The sequence below is a fragment of the Sinocyclocheilus grahami genome, unplaced genomic scaffold (assembly GCF_001515645.1).
Source record: "Sinocyclocheilus grahami isolate Dianchi unplaced genomic scaffold, SAMN03320097.WGS_v1.1 scaffold44.1, whole genome shotgun sequence".
NCBI classification, from domain to species: domain Eukaryota; kingdom Metazoa; phylum Chordata; class Actinopteri; order Cypriniformes; family Cyprinidae; genus Sinocyclocheilus; species Sinocyclocheilus grahami.
Genome location: NW_015505223.1, coordinates 2664872 through 2678700, shown reverse-complemented (window position 1 = coordinate 2678700; position 13829 = coordinate 2664872). Strand labels below are relative to the sequence as shown.

Here is a 13829-nt window from a genome sequence, read left to right as displayed (position 1 = left end):
GTTTTGATTACAGCTCCTGTTTGCTGCTTGAGAGGAGTTTAAGTGGCCAAATTTGGCGCACATAGTGGGAGGAGGAAGCGCGCGTAACGATAGGCTCTTCAACACTCTTTTATTCATCGTGGAGAGAAAGCGTAATGCCCAAGACCTGCCGTCCAATCCGGAGGAACTTTGCAGAAAACACACACATACACCACCCTTCCACTCTCTCTCTGAGTCAACACAGGAAATGTTACGAAGAGTTTTCATTCATCTGTCATTTGAACTGAAACGTCAGTTTAATGCTTTGGACACTCTCGACTAGGAAGAGACAACGTTAGCATTTCTCTCTCTCTCTCTCTCTCTCTCTCTCTCTCTCTCTCACACACACACACACACACACACACATAATATAATATTTTTATTATTAGCCACAAAAAGGCTCTAGGAATTAAAAATAAATAACAAGAGTTTATATGGCATTGCAGTGGGAATGGAAATATGTGTGACCCTAAACATGTTTTCCTTAAACATGCAATCGTTTGTAAAAGGATTGTAATCGTGTATTTCAACTCGACCTTGTGCATATTCCATAACAACATTTTTTTTTTAATTAGTCAGGTGATTTTTGTGTGAATAAATATAGATATTTTTATTATTAGCCACAAAAAGGCTCTAGGAATTAAAAATAAATAACAAGAGTTTATATGGCATTGCAGTGGGAATGGAAATATGTGTGACCCTAAACATGTTTTCCTTAAACATGCAATCGTTTGTAAAAGGATTGGAATCGTGTATTTCAACTCGACCTTGTGCATATTCCATAACTAATTTTTTTTTTAATTAGTCAGGTGATTTTTGTGTGAATAAATATAGAGAAACACGACGGATATCCTTCAGTTGACAGTGCTGTGTCACGAAGAAAACCTAAAGGATCTGATTATTGTGCTGTTTTTGTGTGAAGAAAGAACAGAATGAACAAGAGCGTATCCAAAACTGCACACCTACCCGAGATTGAGGTCAAAGAGGGTCATGATGATGCACAAAAATGAGGAAGATAAAGACATTTTGGCTGAAACTGGGTCATATTCAATGTGGAAATCAATCATCAACACAACGTGATAGGGTTTAATAAAAGAAAATGGCATAGGGGCATTACTAAATAATAATAACAATAATGCACCTAAGATGCACAAAATAAAGCTTTTTGAATGGTTCTTTTTTTAGAAACTTAGATTCAGCAAAGAACCCTTTTCCAATAACAAGAATACAATTTTCTTGAGTTGACTGTATTGTTCTATAGAGATTCAAAAAGTTAATGTTTCAGAAGGTACTTCAGATCAGTGTTTTACTTTGAAACACCATGCTTTTTCTAAAGAGCGTGAGAATAACATGCTCTTTATGGTCGGAAAACCATTGCGTTCCTAATTAAAACTTCATTTTAAGAGTGTAAGTCGCTTCACCTGTTTTTCCGTGAGATCTGAGTCTTTTAACAGCTGATCAAAATCCTCCAGATTCTTTAGGTTGAATGGCTGTGCGTGTGTTCAGCTCTGTGGGACCGCCGCGCGCTGAGATTGTGTGGAAATTGCCGTGGCGAACACTCCTGGTGGAAAGCAATTTCACAAATAATTTTTACAACAATTAGGGAGTGTGGCTGTGTGAAATGGCGATTTCACATGCAGATGCGCCGGTAGGGAAGGACCTGGTGCCCGGCAGCGGAGCCCTGACCCTCAGTGTCCGGGTCTGGTGAGCTGCATGCGCGCGGGTCAGAGACGCACTGCTGATTAGGTGCAGCATACAGATAACTGTAAAACAGAACTTCAGGATTTGGTCAGAGAAAAATAAACTTTTCACAAATTACACAACTACTGGCATTTGTCTCTTCTTGCATGATTTTTGGTACAACGTTATAGGCTATTTGACTCTCCAAAGCGCATTAGTCATCTTTTGAGATCATTTAACGAAATATGATCATAAAATAACGATTCTTGGGTTTAAAGCATCTCGGTTTGTAGCTGCAATGTTTGACACTGCAATCTATGTAGATCTGTTAGTTCGGTTGGAACAGGCCTACAGTTAGAAAAAATAAAAGCAATGACTTGCCGGTAAAAATGCTCAGATTTCTTTCAAGTGATGCCATGGATAATGTTATGAAAACATGAAACTTTAAAGTTAATATCCGGTAGAGTTGAGCGTGGATTATTTATATGTAATCCTTGAGTGGATTATTTCAGCCCGGTCTCATGAAAATGCGTATACATAGTACGCCAAATAAAAACGAAAACTCGTGGTATTGATACGCAAAAATGGACTTTGGCGTGCATATGATACGCATGTGTTTGGCGTGCATATAATACGCAGTTTTCGCGTGCATATGATACGCAGTTTTCGCGTACATATGATAGGTTTCTACCCCACAAAAAGTTAAAAGTTTACAAAAGAGTACGAAGATTTTTGCAATAATCTAAACATTTCAAAAACAGCGTTGTTTAAAGAGTGTATGAACTGGTTTCAAAAGCTTACTATCACGTAAAGCAGAAAGAAAATTAAAAACAGGCCCAAATAATCTAAAAGAACAAAGCTAATTAAAAAAAAACAGAATGTATAAAAAATATATATTTCTAGAATGCAACTCATGACAATCCAATGTAAAGTATAGCCACCAGAACTACCTAAATCATCGAAATAAAGCTTTTAAACAATTGTGGATTATTTATGCGTTCATTGTTGAATTTTTCAAATGCTGAAATAAAGCAAAAACACATGCGCGATCTTCTTTGACTATGTTATTGAATTGAATGTAAGTAGTGTATATGAATGCATCTCCACTAGCAGGCGATATAGGTTAACTGTCACAAAATATGGTGCAAATCGGTTTTACATCCTGCTTGCAATGGAAACATTTTCTAAGAACAGCACTTAAAAAATCATGTGTAATACTATTTGTTCACCTGGTTACTTGCACTAGACGTTTCTTGCCTTGAACATGAAGCACCTTTCTTTATAGCAAAAGCAATGGGGAAAAGAAATGCATCTGATATTTAGGTTCTTCCACTTGCTTCTTTGAGACCTGAAATCAAACCAGAACAGGCTATTATGGATCTGTGTTTTGTGGTCATTTTCTCAACTCCAGGAATCTTCAGTCTTTCATAAAGTTGAGTAACCTGTGCTGTGGTGAGTGTGTATAAAGACACTGGACAAGCTCCAGACATTGCTGCCAGGTTTGAGAAGCGCTTGGGAACCCGGTGCACAACCGCAGCCCGCGGCCTCTTCCTCTCTCCTTCATGATGTCCACACTCCCCACAGACTCTCGTTAACTTGCTAAGGCATGCTCACATCTGCTGAGAATTATCACAATGTGTTATTGCTTCCCAAGCAGAATTATTTTATCAGAAGAAAAGAGTGAAAGTGTGCTAAGAGTTGTGTGTGTGGACAGGGTTGCTGCTTGTTTAACTTCACAGTTTCTCTCTCTATGAGGAATGAGCCACATGAAAATGCACACAAGGAAATATGCAAGTCTTACAGAAGCAAGATTGAGCCGATAACTACGTCAAAAACTGAATCATGTACTCAAACTGAACTTTGTATGGCCACCCCAATCCAATGTCTCAAACAGAGCTATTTCTAGCTCTAATTTTAATTTAATAGTTTAAATTTACTACAGTTATTACAGTTAAATAACACCATAAAAACACATTTTCATTACTTGAAATAAACATGAACTGCAATAAAATAAAATTTAAAACTCTATATTTAATTTGGTAACTAAAACTGAAATAAAAATGAATAAAAACTATATAGACATAAAAAAATAGAAAAACTGCTATAATTAAAACCATACAAATTTAAATAAAATTAAAATGGAAATATATTTTTAAAAAAATCTAATCATTATTAAATTGATTCAAAATAGAATTAATAATAATATTTTTTATAAATATGAAATATTTTATCAATATTAAATATGAATAATAAGTAATAACTAATCTTTTTCATTTTATTTTTTTTTGCACTTTTTCTATACAGCAAAGTAGAATGAGAAGGGACAAGAAAAAGTATGTTAAACTACAATATAGACTCAATATATAGACTCAAAAATTGCTTTAGTACATTATTACATTTTCTGTAAAAATGAGTGGTGTTTGTCCATGCAAAATCCATGGCCAATATTTTTTATGGCTAATTAATTGTAAATTTTTTATGCATTTGGCAGAAGTTTTTATCCAAAGTGACTGCATTCAAGGTACTCCGCTTTATTTCATATTTCAGTTTCAGTTCCTGAGAATCTAACCCATGACCCTGGCTAGCACCATGCTCTAATGTTTAAGCTACAGGATGGCTAACTCAATACAAGTCTATCACTTTTTTTTAACCCGTTTCTTCATCCACAATGAACTTGGATCAAACTTCAAGTTTGCTCACTCAGAAAAGTATCGCAAACTTCTTGGTGAAAGTGAAGCCATTGCCATGTTGCAACATGCATCATTTCTCATGTTCACGTTGTTTTGGAGTTTCACTTCTCCCATGTGCAGTTTTTAAAAGTAGATGTTGCAATTCCTAAGCAAACAGAGTTTATATTGAAGGCACAAGTATATACTTACATGCCTGCAAGCACATGCAGCTAGCTGGAGACTCCCCTCTCTGACAGGCTTTAGAGGAGGCGCAGTAGGAGGCCTGCTGGATTGGAGTAGAGGAGAAGAACCCCTCGTGTTTGAAGGGACTCCTTAAGGAGAACAGGAATGTGGGGGCCGATCATCGCGAGACGTCTTAGACACTTATTGGTAAATAGCAGTTGAAAAGATAGTCCTCTGCACTGCCAAAATACCTTATCACCTAAAAGCAGATGTGCCACCTGTCTTTGTCATTTAAATACAAAGATATTTCAAATGAATCTTGCTTTAATATGTATAAATCTATATGGAATGTCAGGGTGCTTCTTTAGACCATGATTAGAGTGAGCGATGGAAAAGTAGCTTGTTTGTGCTTTAAGTGATTGTAGAAAATCACCAGCAGAATCCAATATAGCTTGCAAGGAAGTCGGGAAGGCAATGTCCTGCACTAATAATCCTCAAAATGTGTAAAGACATGAAGCGCAGATATTGACCTATTGGCCCATAGCAACATTAAACTCTATTAAAAGCAACTTCTATTACACAGAAGTGCCCAACAGAACAATGCAGCTTTGTTTGAACTTTTTTCTTTTTTTAGTCAAATAAATAAAGAAACAGACTAAAATCAACCCAAATGCATGTTTTCATTGCAACATGCTCATGAATATTTTAATTACATTTTGATATCAAGATCTATTGACACAAATTAAGATCCTGCTGGGTTCCTGATTACCCCTTTTGACATCCTTGTGGTGGGATAAAATTGCAATTTTCTGAAAAATGAACCCATTTTTTCTCTTTTTTTAAAAAAAATAGTCAGATATTTAAAAATCTAAGAAATCTGTGGCATTGATAAAGCAGACTCCTACTTTTCAATCCATACATATAGATGCTCGTTTCAGCTTTTTCTCATGGTAAGAGTATTCGTCAATTAAATTTGACGAATGCCTCAGATGTATTGCTCTCCATTCACTATTGATTTATGCATGTTTTTGAAGAATACGACCTTGGTTTTCTACAAAACTGTCTTTGTGATCTCACAGAAACTTCAGCCGAACAGACAGGCTCGGGCCGGATCCTCTTGCGTCCTGCAAACATGAGTCTGACCTCTTGAACTTGCCCGCTCAAACAGGGTCTGGACACTACAGAGTGTGATCAGGTCGCGACCCAGCAGGGAGGTCACAGTGAGTTAAGTATCCTCTTAAACATAGGGGTGAGAGCTCTTATCTTTAATGAAGTGTGACTATCCTATGCTGCCACTGTCTGGCCTGACCGCCCCTCTCAGCTAAAGGCACATTACTGAAGAGGAGCGGAGAGCTCATCTAATCTGCCCAATTCAAAAAAGGCTTTTACATCCATAAAACCCTTTAAAGTCAAAGAGTGATTTGTTTCCATCATCCTCCAGGACAAATCTACGCACATAAGGCCACGTACACTCATCTGATCATGGCGTCTCTGGAATCTTTTGCATGAAAATTGTTTGATAAAGTCTATTTATTAAGTTTATATTAAGATAAATGTACAGTTACATAAAGAAAAACAGTGATTATTAAGTGAATGTTGTAATGTTACAAATTTAATGATTTTCATGGATGTTTTAGTAGTCTTATAGCTTTAAGACTTACTTATAGCTTAATTAATTTAATAATTTACTCATAACTGCAATAAATCTTAAATGTCTGACACTGCTTTGTTGAAGCGAATGAGAAAGATTTGTTTACATCATCCAAAAAAAATCCATGTATACAAGGCAAAACTGGCCATTTACTTTATATTATATAAGATAAAGATAATATTAAGATTATATTAAGATAAACGTAAGATTACATAAAGAAAAATGAAATTGTAATGTTACAAAACTACAGCTTTTTCAAGGATGTTGCCATTAGTACAAAAAATAGACAAACAATCTTATTAGCTACTTTTTTCTTTTAGAATAATTGACTTATAATTGCAAAAAATCTAAATGGTTTGATAAAGTAAATGAGAATGATTTGTTTCCATCATCCTCCTGTATATAAGGCCACTTACACTGATATAAATGTGGCATCTAAAAAATATATATATATATAATTCACATGTCACATACATATTGCTTAAACCCGCATCCATCCCTTGGGTCAAAATGACCCAAAGCTCATTGTTTAAAGTTTTTTGTTTTTTAAATCGAGTGTTCATCGGAATTGCATGAGACTTTGTGACTTTTGTCACACTTGAACCTGGAATACACACACACACACACACACACACACACACACACACACAAAATTGAGTGGCATCAAGGAGTTTATGTGGGTGTAATTAAAAAAGAAATAAAAGTGTCCCTTGCGGGTCATTTTGTGGGTCATGTTCTTATGACAGTTTGGTCAATGGCGATGCTTGGCTTACATGCCATCAATGCATATTTAATCTTTACTTACCTTAAAAAAAATTTTTTTTTTCAAAGTTGCATATAAAACAAAGATTTTTACTTAAGTCTTAATATTTAAAAAATGTCATGTTTAAATCAATGTTATAGCCATTTCTTTATAATTAATTACAAAATGTACTAGCAGTTTCTGAGTGAAAATGTGTAATGTACAAAATGCCGTATTAATGTATTTTTTTGTTTGCACCTTAGATATAGAAGTGTAGACCCATCTGTGATGCCTGTAAATCTAAAAAAGGTTACAAACATTAAAGTCTAAGCTTATATTTTGTAATAAATAAAAAAAAACAGTCATGAGACTCTTACAAACCTTAATGACATCAAAGTTGCATATAAAACAAAGATTTTTACTTAAGTCTTAATATTTAAAAAATGTCATGTTTAAATCAATGTTATAGCCATTTCTTTATAATTAATTACAAAATTTACTAGCAGTTTCTGAGTGAAAATGTGTAATGTACAAAATGCCGTATTAATGTATTTTTTTGTTTGCACCTTTGATATAGAAGTGTAGACCCATCTGTGATGCCTGTAAATCTAAAAAAGGTTACAAACATTAAAGTCTAAGCTTATATTTTGTAAGAAATAAAAAAAATAAAAAAAAACAGTCATGAGACTCTTACAAACCTTAATGACATGTGATAAACATTCCGACATGTCTTAATCACTTTTGACCAGAATGAAGGAAACTCTCTGTTTACCCATGATGAAAGTGGCAGGATCCATTTTGCATGCAGTCCGAATTAGTTTCAGTGAATCCGTCCACAAGCGAATGACAGATAAAACAGATCATTTGATCCCTGACATGTGAGGCCAGAGCTCTTTCTTCACCCTACATGAGATAACAAATCACGCATGCACACACAAACACACACACACACACACACACACACACACAGGTTTACATTTGTGAAAAGTGGGGACTCTCCATAGGCGTAATGGTTTTTCTACTGTACAGACCGTATATTCTATTGCCCTACACCAACCCTAGCCCTAAACCTACCCCTCACAGGAGACTTTGTGCTATTTCAGATTTTCAATACACTCCATTCTGTGTGATTTATAAGCGTTTTGAAAAGTGGGGACATGGGGTAATGTCCTGAAAAGTCACCTTCTCTTTGTAATACCTATGTCATACCTTTGTCATTATACAAATTTATGTCCTCATTTGTCACAAAAACACGTACACACACAAACACACACACACACACAAACTTAAAAGAGTTAAATCTGTAAAACAGACAGGTAACCCAATGAATGAAGGTATATATTATCAGTTATATTCATGAGTAGTGTCACAACAGTACCCCTAACTGTTTATTCTTAATCCATGTTTGTGCCATCAAAGCAAATATCCTATATGTTGTCACAGTAGGATGTTGCCTTGCCTTCAAGTCCTCCGGGAAGTTCGTATTTATTAGTTGCACAGGCGTAATTAAACAACGTCAGCACACACACACACACACAAACTTAAAAGAGTTAAATCTGTAAAACAGACAGGTAACCCAATGAATGAAGGTATATATCATCAGTTATATTCATGAGCAGTGTCACAACAGTACCCCTAACAGTTTATTCTTAATCCATGTTTGTGCCATCAAAGCAAAGATTTCTTGCCTTCAAGTCCTCCGGGAAGTTCGTATTTATTAGTTGCACAGGCGTAATTAAACAACGTCAGGTGTGTTCAAATCACTTTGGTGTACTAAATGTACCATTTTTACAAAACAAATCAGTAAGACTTTTTTGACTCTACTTCAAGAAAATGGACCCTTTGCACAAACTACGATGACGTGTTTAATCAGAATAAAACCTGCAAAGTTTTATATATTTTCATTTAAAATAATTACACATATGTATAATTACTTTGTATTATATTACACTCTAAAAAATGCTGGGGTGTTTCAATCCAACTGTGGGTCAAATATGGACTAACCCAACCGTTGGGTTAAATTTAAATTTAAATTTTAACCCAAAATTTGGGTTAGTCCAAATTTGACCCAAAGTTGGGTTGAAACACCCCAGCATTTATTAGAGCGTACCTTTGCATCAAATTACAAAACAACAACAAAAAACACTTTTATATGTTTAAGTCAAAATCTCATAGTTACCGAGATATAGTCCATAACCAGCTTCAGTTTCCACCACATCATAACGCTGCAAGCTGAAACACAAATGTTAGAAAAGCAGATTAAAACTATTATTGTATATAATATAACTTCAGTCATCTCCAGTCTGGATTGCATTAGTGATAGACATAATAAATTAGGCGTCTTGAGTTAATTTCTATTTATTCTTGTTTTTTTTTTTTAAATGACAGTGGATTAAATGTGCAGTTCTATATCAGCATGAAAACTAAATCTGAAGGTCTGAAAAGTATTTTAAATTCATACAAGCAGATTTCTGATGCATGTCTGCTGGGGTATCATTAGCAAATAACGTTTAGGATGATCAGAAATCAAATAATTTACCCCTAATTACATAACATCTAAATGACTTGACACTAGTTCAGTCGCTTTGTCTTGTATAAGAAGGGAAGTCGTGGCCTAATGGTTAGAGAGTCGGACTCGTAACACAAAGGTTGCGGGTTTGAGTCTTGTACCGGGAGGGATTGTAGGTGGGGGGAGTGAATGTACAGCGCTCTCTCCCACCTTCAATACCACAACTGAGGTGCCCTTGCCCTTGCCCAGTGCAATACTGAACCCCCAACTGCTCCCCGGGCGCCGCAGCATAAATGGCTGCCCACTGCTCCGGGTGTGTGTTCACTGCTGTGTGTGTGCACTTTGGATGGGTTAAATGCAGAGCACTAATTCCAAGTATGGGTCACCATACTTGGCCACATAGAAAAAAAAGATAAACTTATACTACAGTAGTAATACCAAGATCATGCTTGCCGCTTGTTTTAAACAGACTTTGTCCTTAAGTGAGGAACTGCTCATCCAAACAAGCTCGACAGGACAGTCACGGAGTATTACGGCTGTAAAAGCTCATCTTATGGTCCACAGGAGCATGAGATCTTCACAAGAGCATCAGCCAACAAGTGAAAAGAATGGGAGCGTTCAGCTCAGCTTTCTCTGCTGATTCACCATACAAGATGCATTTGGTTTGCCCTGAATCAAAGCACTGTGATCACTGTTTATTCATTTATTTACTTACTTCAACTTTCCTGGGCAAGTTTAGTGACGTTAACCTTTAATCTTTACAAAACAGTGATGTGGCAGTAATATATTAAAGTAAAATGGTTATATCATCATTAAACATTAACTTAGAGAAGCATGAATGGTCTAAGCTGGTTTGATACTAGTGTAGTTGTTGGCCAGCAAAGTGTGAAAATAATATACGTATGAAACAGGAACTGCTCATCCAAACAAGCTCGACAGGACAGTCACGGAGTATTACGGCTGTAAAAGCTTGTCTTATGGTCCACAGGAGCATGAGATCTTCACAAGAGCATCAGCCAACAAGTGAAAAGAATGGGAGCGTTCAGCTCAGCTTTCTCTGCTGATTCACCATACAAGATGCATTTGGTTTGCCCTGAATCAAAGCACTGTGATCACTGTTTATTCATTTATTTACTTACTTCAACTTTCCTGGGCAAGTTTAGTGACGTTAACCTTTAATCTTTACAAAACAGTGATGTGGCAGTAATATATTAAAGTAAAATGGTTATATCATCATTAAACATTAACTTAGAGAAGCATGAATGGTCTAAGCTGGTTTGATACTAGTGTAGTTGTTGGCCAGCAAAGTGTGAAAATAATATACGTATGAAACAACAACAACAAACAATTTGTTAATTCTTGCATTTCAAAAGCATAACACAAAACAGATCTTCGTAGAACAAAACCGCCACCTAGTGGCTGAGCTGATATTACACCAACTGTTGACGCAGTGTAGCAACATGAATATTAATAATGTTACGCTGACGTAACGTACTTAATATTCATGAGCACATCCTTCACCATAGTAGGGTCGCTGAACACTCTTCCGGTGCGGTAGAAAAAGATGTCGGCGCCCTTGCGAATGTCATGTTGTTGACTGTTTGTAGATAATTGTCTGTGTTTGAGCGCGATTACAAGCACGTTAGGCTTATATTAAACAATATCACAGCCGTGTCTACATTAACTTACCGGATTTATAAGGTTGTGTTTTTTTTTTATTACGCGAAACGTGTTTAATATAGCATAATGCAACTCCATGACTGACTTATTTTAATGGAAGATTTGGTCAAATATAGCTTTTTAGATCATATATGGCGTTTTATTAATATTTTCTACTTAATGTCTTTTGTCGTCAACAGACAATCTTTAAATCATGGTCCATTTATGTAAGTACTCTTAATGCACTTATTTATTACTTTTACTCTTATTAGCCTAAGTATTGGTCATTTTTGGTGTCTTCCTAATTTAACATACAAGATACAACTCAACATCTCAAGTTTAATTGTTTCAAATAAGGACGACACAAGATATGGCCTCCAGGACCAGTAGTCTTACTGTTTCTGAATTAAAGCCACATGTTTGACATATAAAACATTGCCAGTGTGAAACTTGCATTATGTCTTTGTCTCAGCATCTTTCCTGCTCAAAACATATCATGGTGGGCATGTGGTCATCAGGCTGGCACTAGGAGGTGCCACTAATAGACCCTTCTACCGCATTGTGGCTGCTTACAATAAACGGGCGAGAGACAGTAAATATATTGAGCAGCTGGGCTCATATGACCCTCTCCCCAACATACACAATGAAAAACTCGTCGCCTTCAATTACGAAAGAATCAAGTACTGGATTGCATGTGGGGCCCATACGACAAAACCAGTGGCCAAACTTCTAGGTGAGCATCAATCTATCATTATTTCCTTTAATAAAATGTTTAGTGATGATTACAGCAAGAGGCAAGTCACCTGTTCACAACATACCTAATAATTTTGATCCACGTTTTCTCCGAGTAGGATTGGCTGGATTTTTCCCACTGCATCCAATGACAATAACAGAAGCGGAGCGGAGACAGAAAGCAGCTTCGATAGAAGAAGTTAAAACAGACAGTCAAGAACAAGTGGAGGAGGCACTGTAAATGCAAAATAAAGTGTTCATGATTTCTTTGCATCTCAGTAGTGATAATGTGGCATTGTATTTCTCTATTACACTGAGATGTTTTTTGTTTGTTTGTTAATATTATAAAAGTGTATTGGCAATACGCTTCAGCACAGGTTGAAACTCCAGACATTCAGACACTGCTTGATTAAAATGTCCTTATTACCCAATACAATAGAGCACAGTTTGAAAGATGAATGAGGGTATGTAGACACTGAAAGTGAATGCTTTAATCATTAAATCTGTTGTAAACACACTTTATCTCGATCTATTTGTCACTGAGAACTAATGATCAGCTAACAAAAGAAATTAATAAATGATCTGGCCTGAGGAATCTACACTGAAAGTTTAAATGAACAGTCTTCCTTGTTTAATTTCAGGTCAATGGATCAGAACCTATAAAAGTTTACACACAATTGTGTAACTCCTTTACAGCAAGCATAATATTTGTCATAGGGCTCAAATTCTTTCTGTGGTCACCTTATGAAATACGCAGGTAATAAATATGAGCTATAGAGCCATGCAAATGAAATAAATTATCTGAAGTAATCACTCATTCTTTTGATTGATGATTTTTGCTATATTTTTTTAAACAACTTTAAATATGTGAATGGCTTAGAACATGCTGTTCAGACTATGAAGTTTCAATATAAATTTAGTGAGTCTGGTACACAAGCATTTTAAAATCTTTTATGACGGTTATAAAAGTTATGTATAGCTTAATCAAATTTATCAATGGTGTGTCTGAAGGTTTTATGGATGGGCTGTGTTATACAGTGTCTGATTACACAAATGAATGTTCTTTTTTAGCAATTCTCAACAAACTTTTATTTGAATTTAGTGATGTGGCCGTTTAGAGGGCACAAGACTGGAGGTTCATATATTAAATATTTCAAGAAAAAGATTTGGGGTAGGATTTACTTTAAACGGATTAACAATTTGCAGTTTTCATTAAAAAACTGCTAGTAAATTTCACAAATAATTACAAAAAACGGTAAGTAACACAATTGAATTAAACACGAAATTTTGAAGTAGAAACATTAAAATAGTAGTTTCTTGTAAAACATACTCCAACAATGTTTTATTTACAATTTTGAAACATAATTAATATTAGTCTTAACAATTTTACAGTGTTCAACTAAAAGCACTATTAAAAATTGCTTGCTTTATTAATATAAAGCACATAGTAACATGTCCACATGGAATGAGGAAACATGAATCAGAGTTACCTACGTCAACCCACTCTATTTTTTTTCTTCTTCATTGATGGCAGTTTGGCTCACTCAATGTTTATACGTAATTTTGTTACTAATTGCTGCAATATCAAATATAAATACATTTGAAAATCATAACATTTATCAATATATTTAACGCTACAAATGAATTAAATCACACTGCGTCAAAATAGGATCAAAATAACGTTTTGCCCTAGAATTATTGGAAGATAGATATGCAAAGCTTGACTTCACATGTAAAATCATCTTAAAAGTAATAAATACAGGTGCATCTCAATAAATTAGGATATCGTGGAAAAGTTCATTTATTTCAGTAATTCAACTCAAATTGTGAAACTCGTGTATTAAATCAATTCAATGCACACAGACTGTATCAAACCCTTTGTATATATAATAATAAACTGGAGGTATAATGTCTGAACTCTGTTTTTAAATGCATCACTCATGTGACCAAGTAGGATGATCAAAGCCACTAGAAGGCAAGCCTGCA

General features: G+C 35.4%; 1 protein-coding gene across 1 annotated transcript; it reads left to right on the top strand.

Moving 5' to 3' along the window:
* Positions 1–10973: 10973 nt before the first annotated feature.
* On the top strand, positions 10974–12358 carry mrps16 (mitochondrial ribosomal protein S16). Its single transcript, XM_016268322.1, has 4 exons — positions 10974–11153; positions 11312–11338; positions 11584–11844; positions 11963–12358. Exons 2-4 carry the CDS (start codon positions 11326–11328, stop codon positions 12082–12084), a joined length of 396 nt encoding a protein of 131 aa, XP_016123808.1. The 5' UTR covers positions 10974–11153; positions 11312–11325; the 3' UTR covers positions 12085–12358.
* Positions 12359–13829: the final 1471 nt, after the last annotated feature.

Bases quoted from the DNA above. Each gene is read 5' to 3' on its own strand.
- mrps16 (XM_016268322.1), top strand. The intron at 11,845-11,962 runs GTGAGCATCAAT...TTCTCCGAGTAG, and splicing joins ACCAGTGGCCAAACTTCTAG to GATTGGCTGGATTTTTCCCA.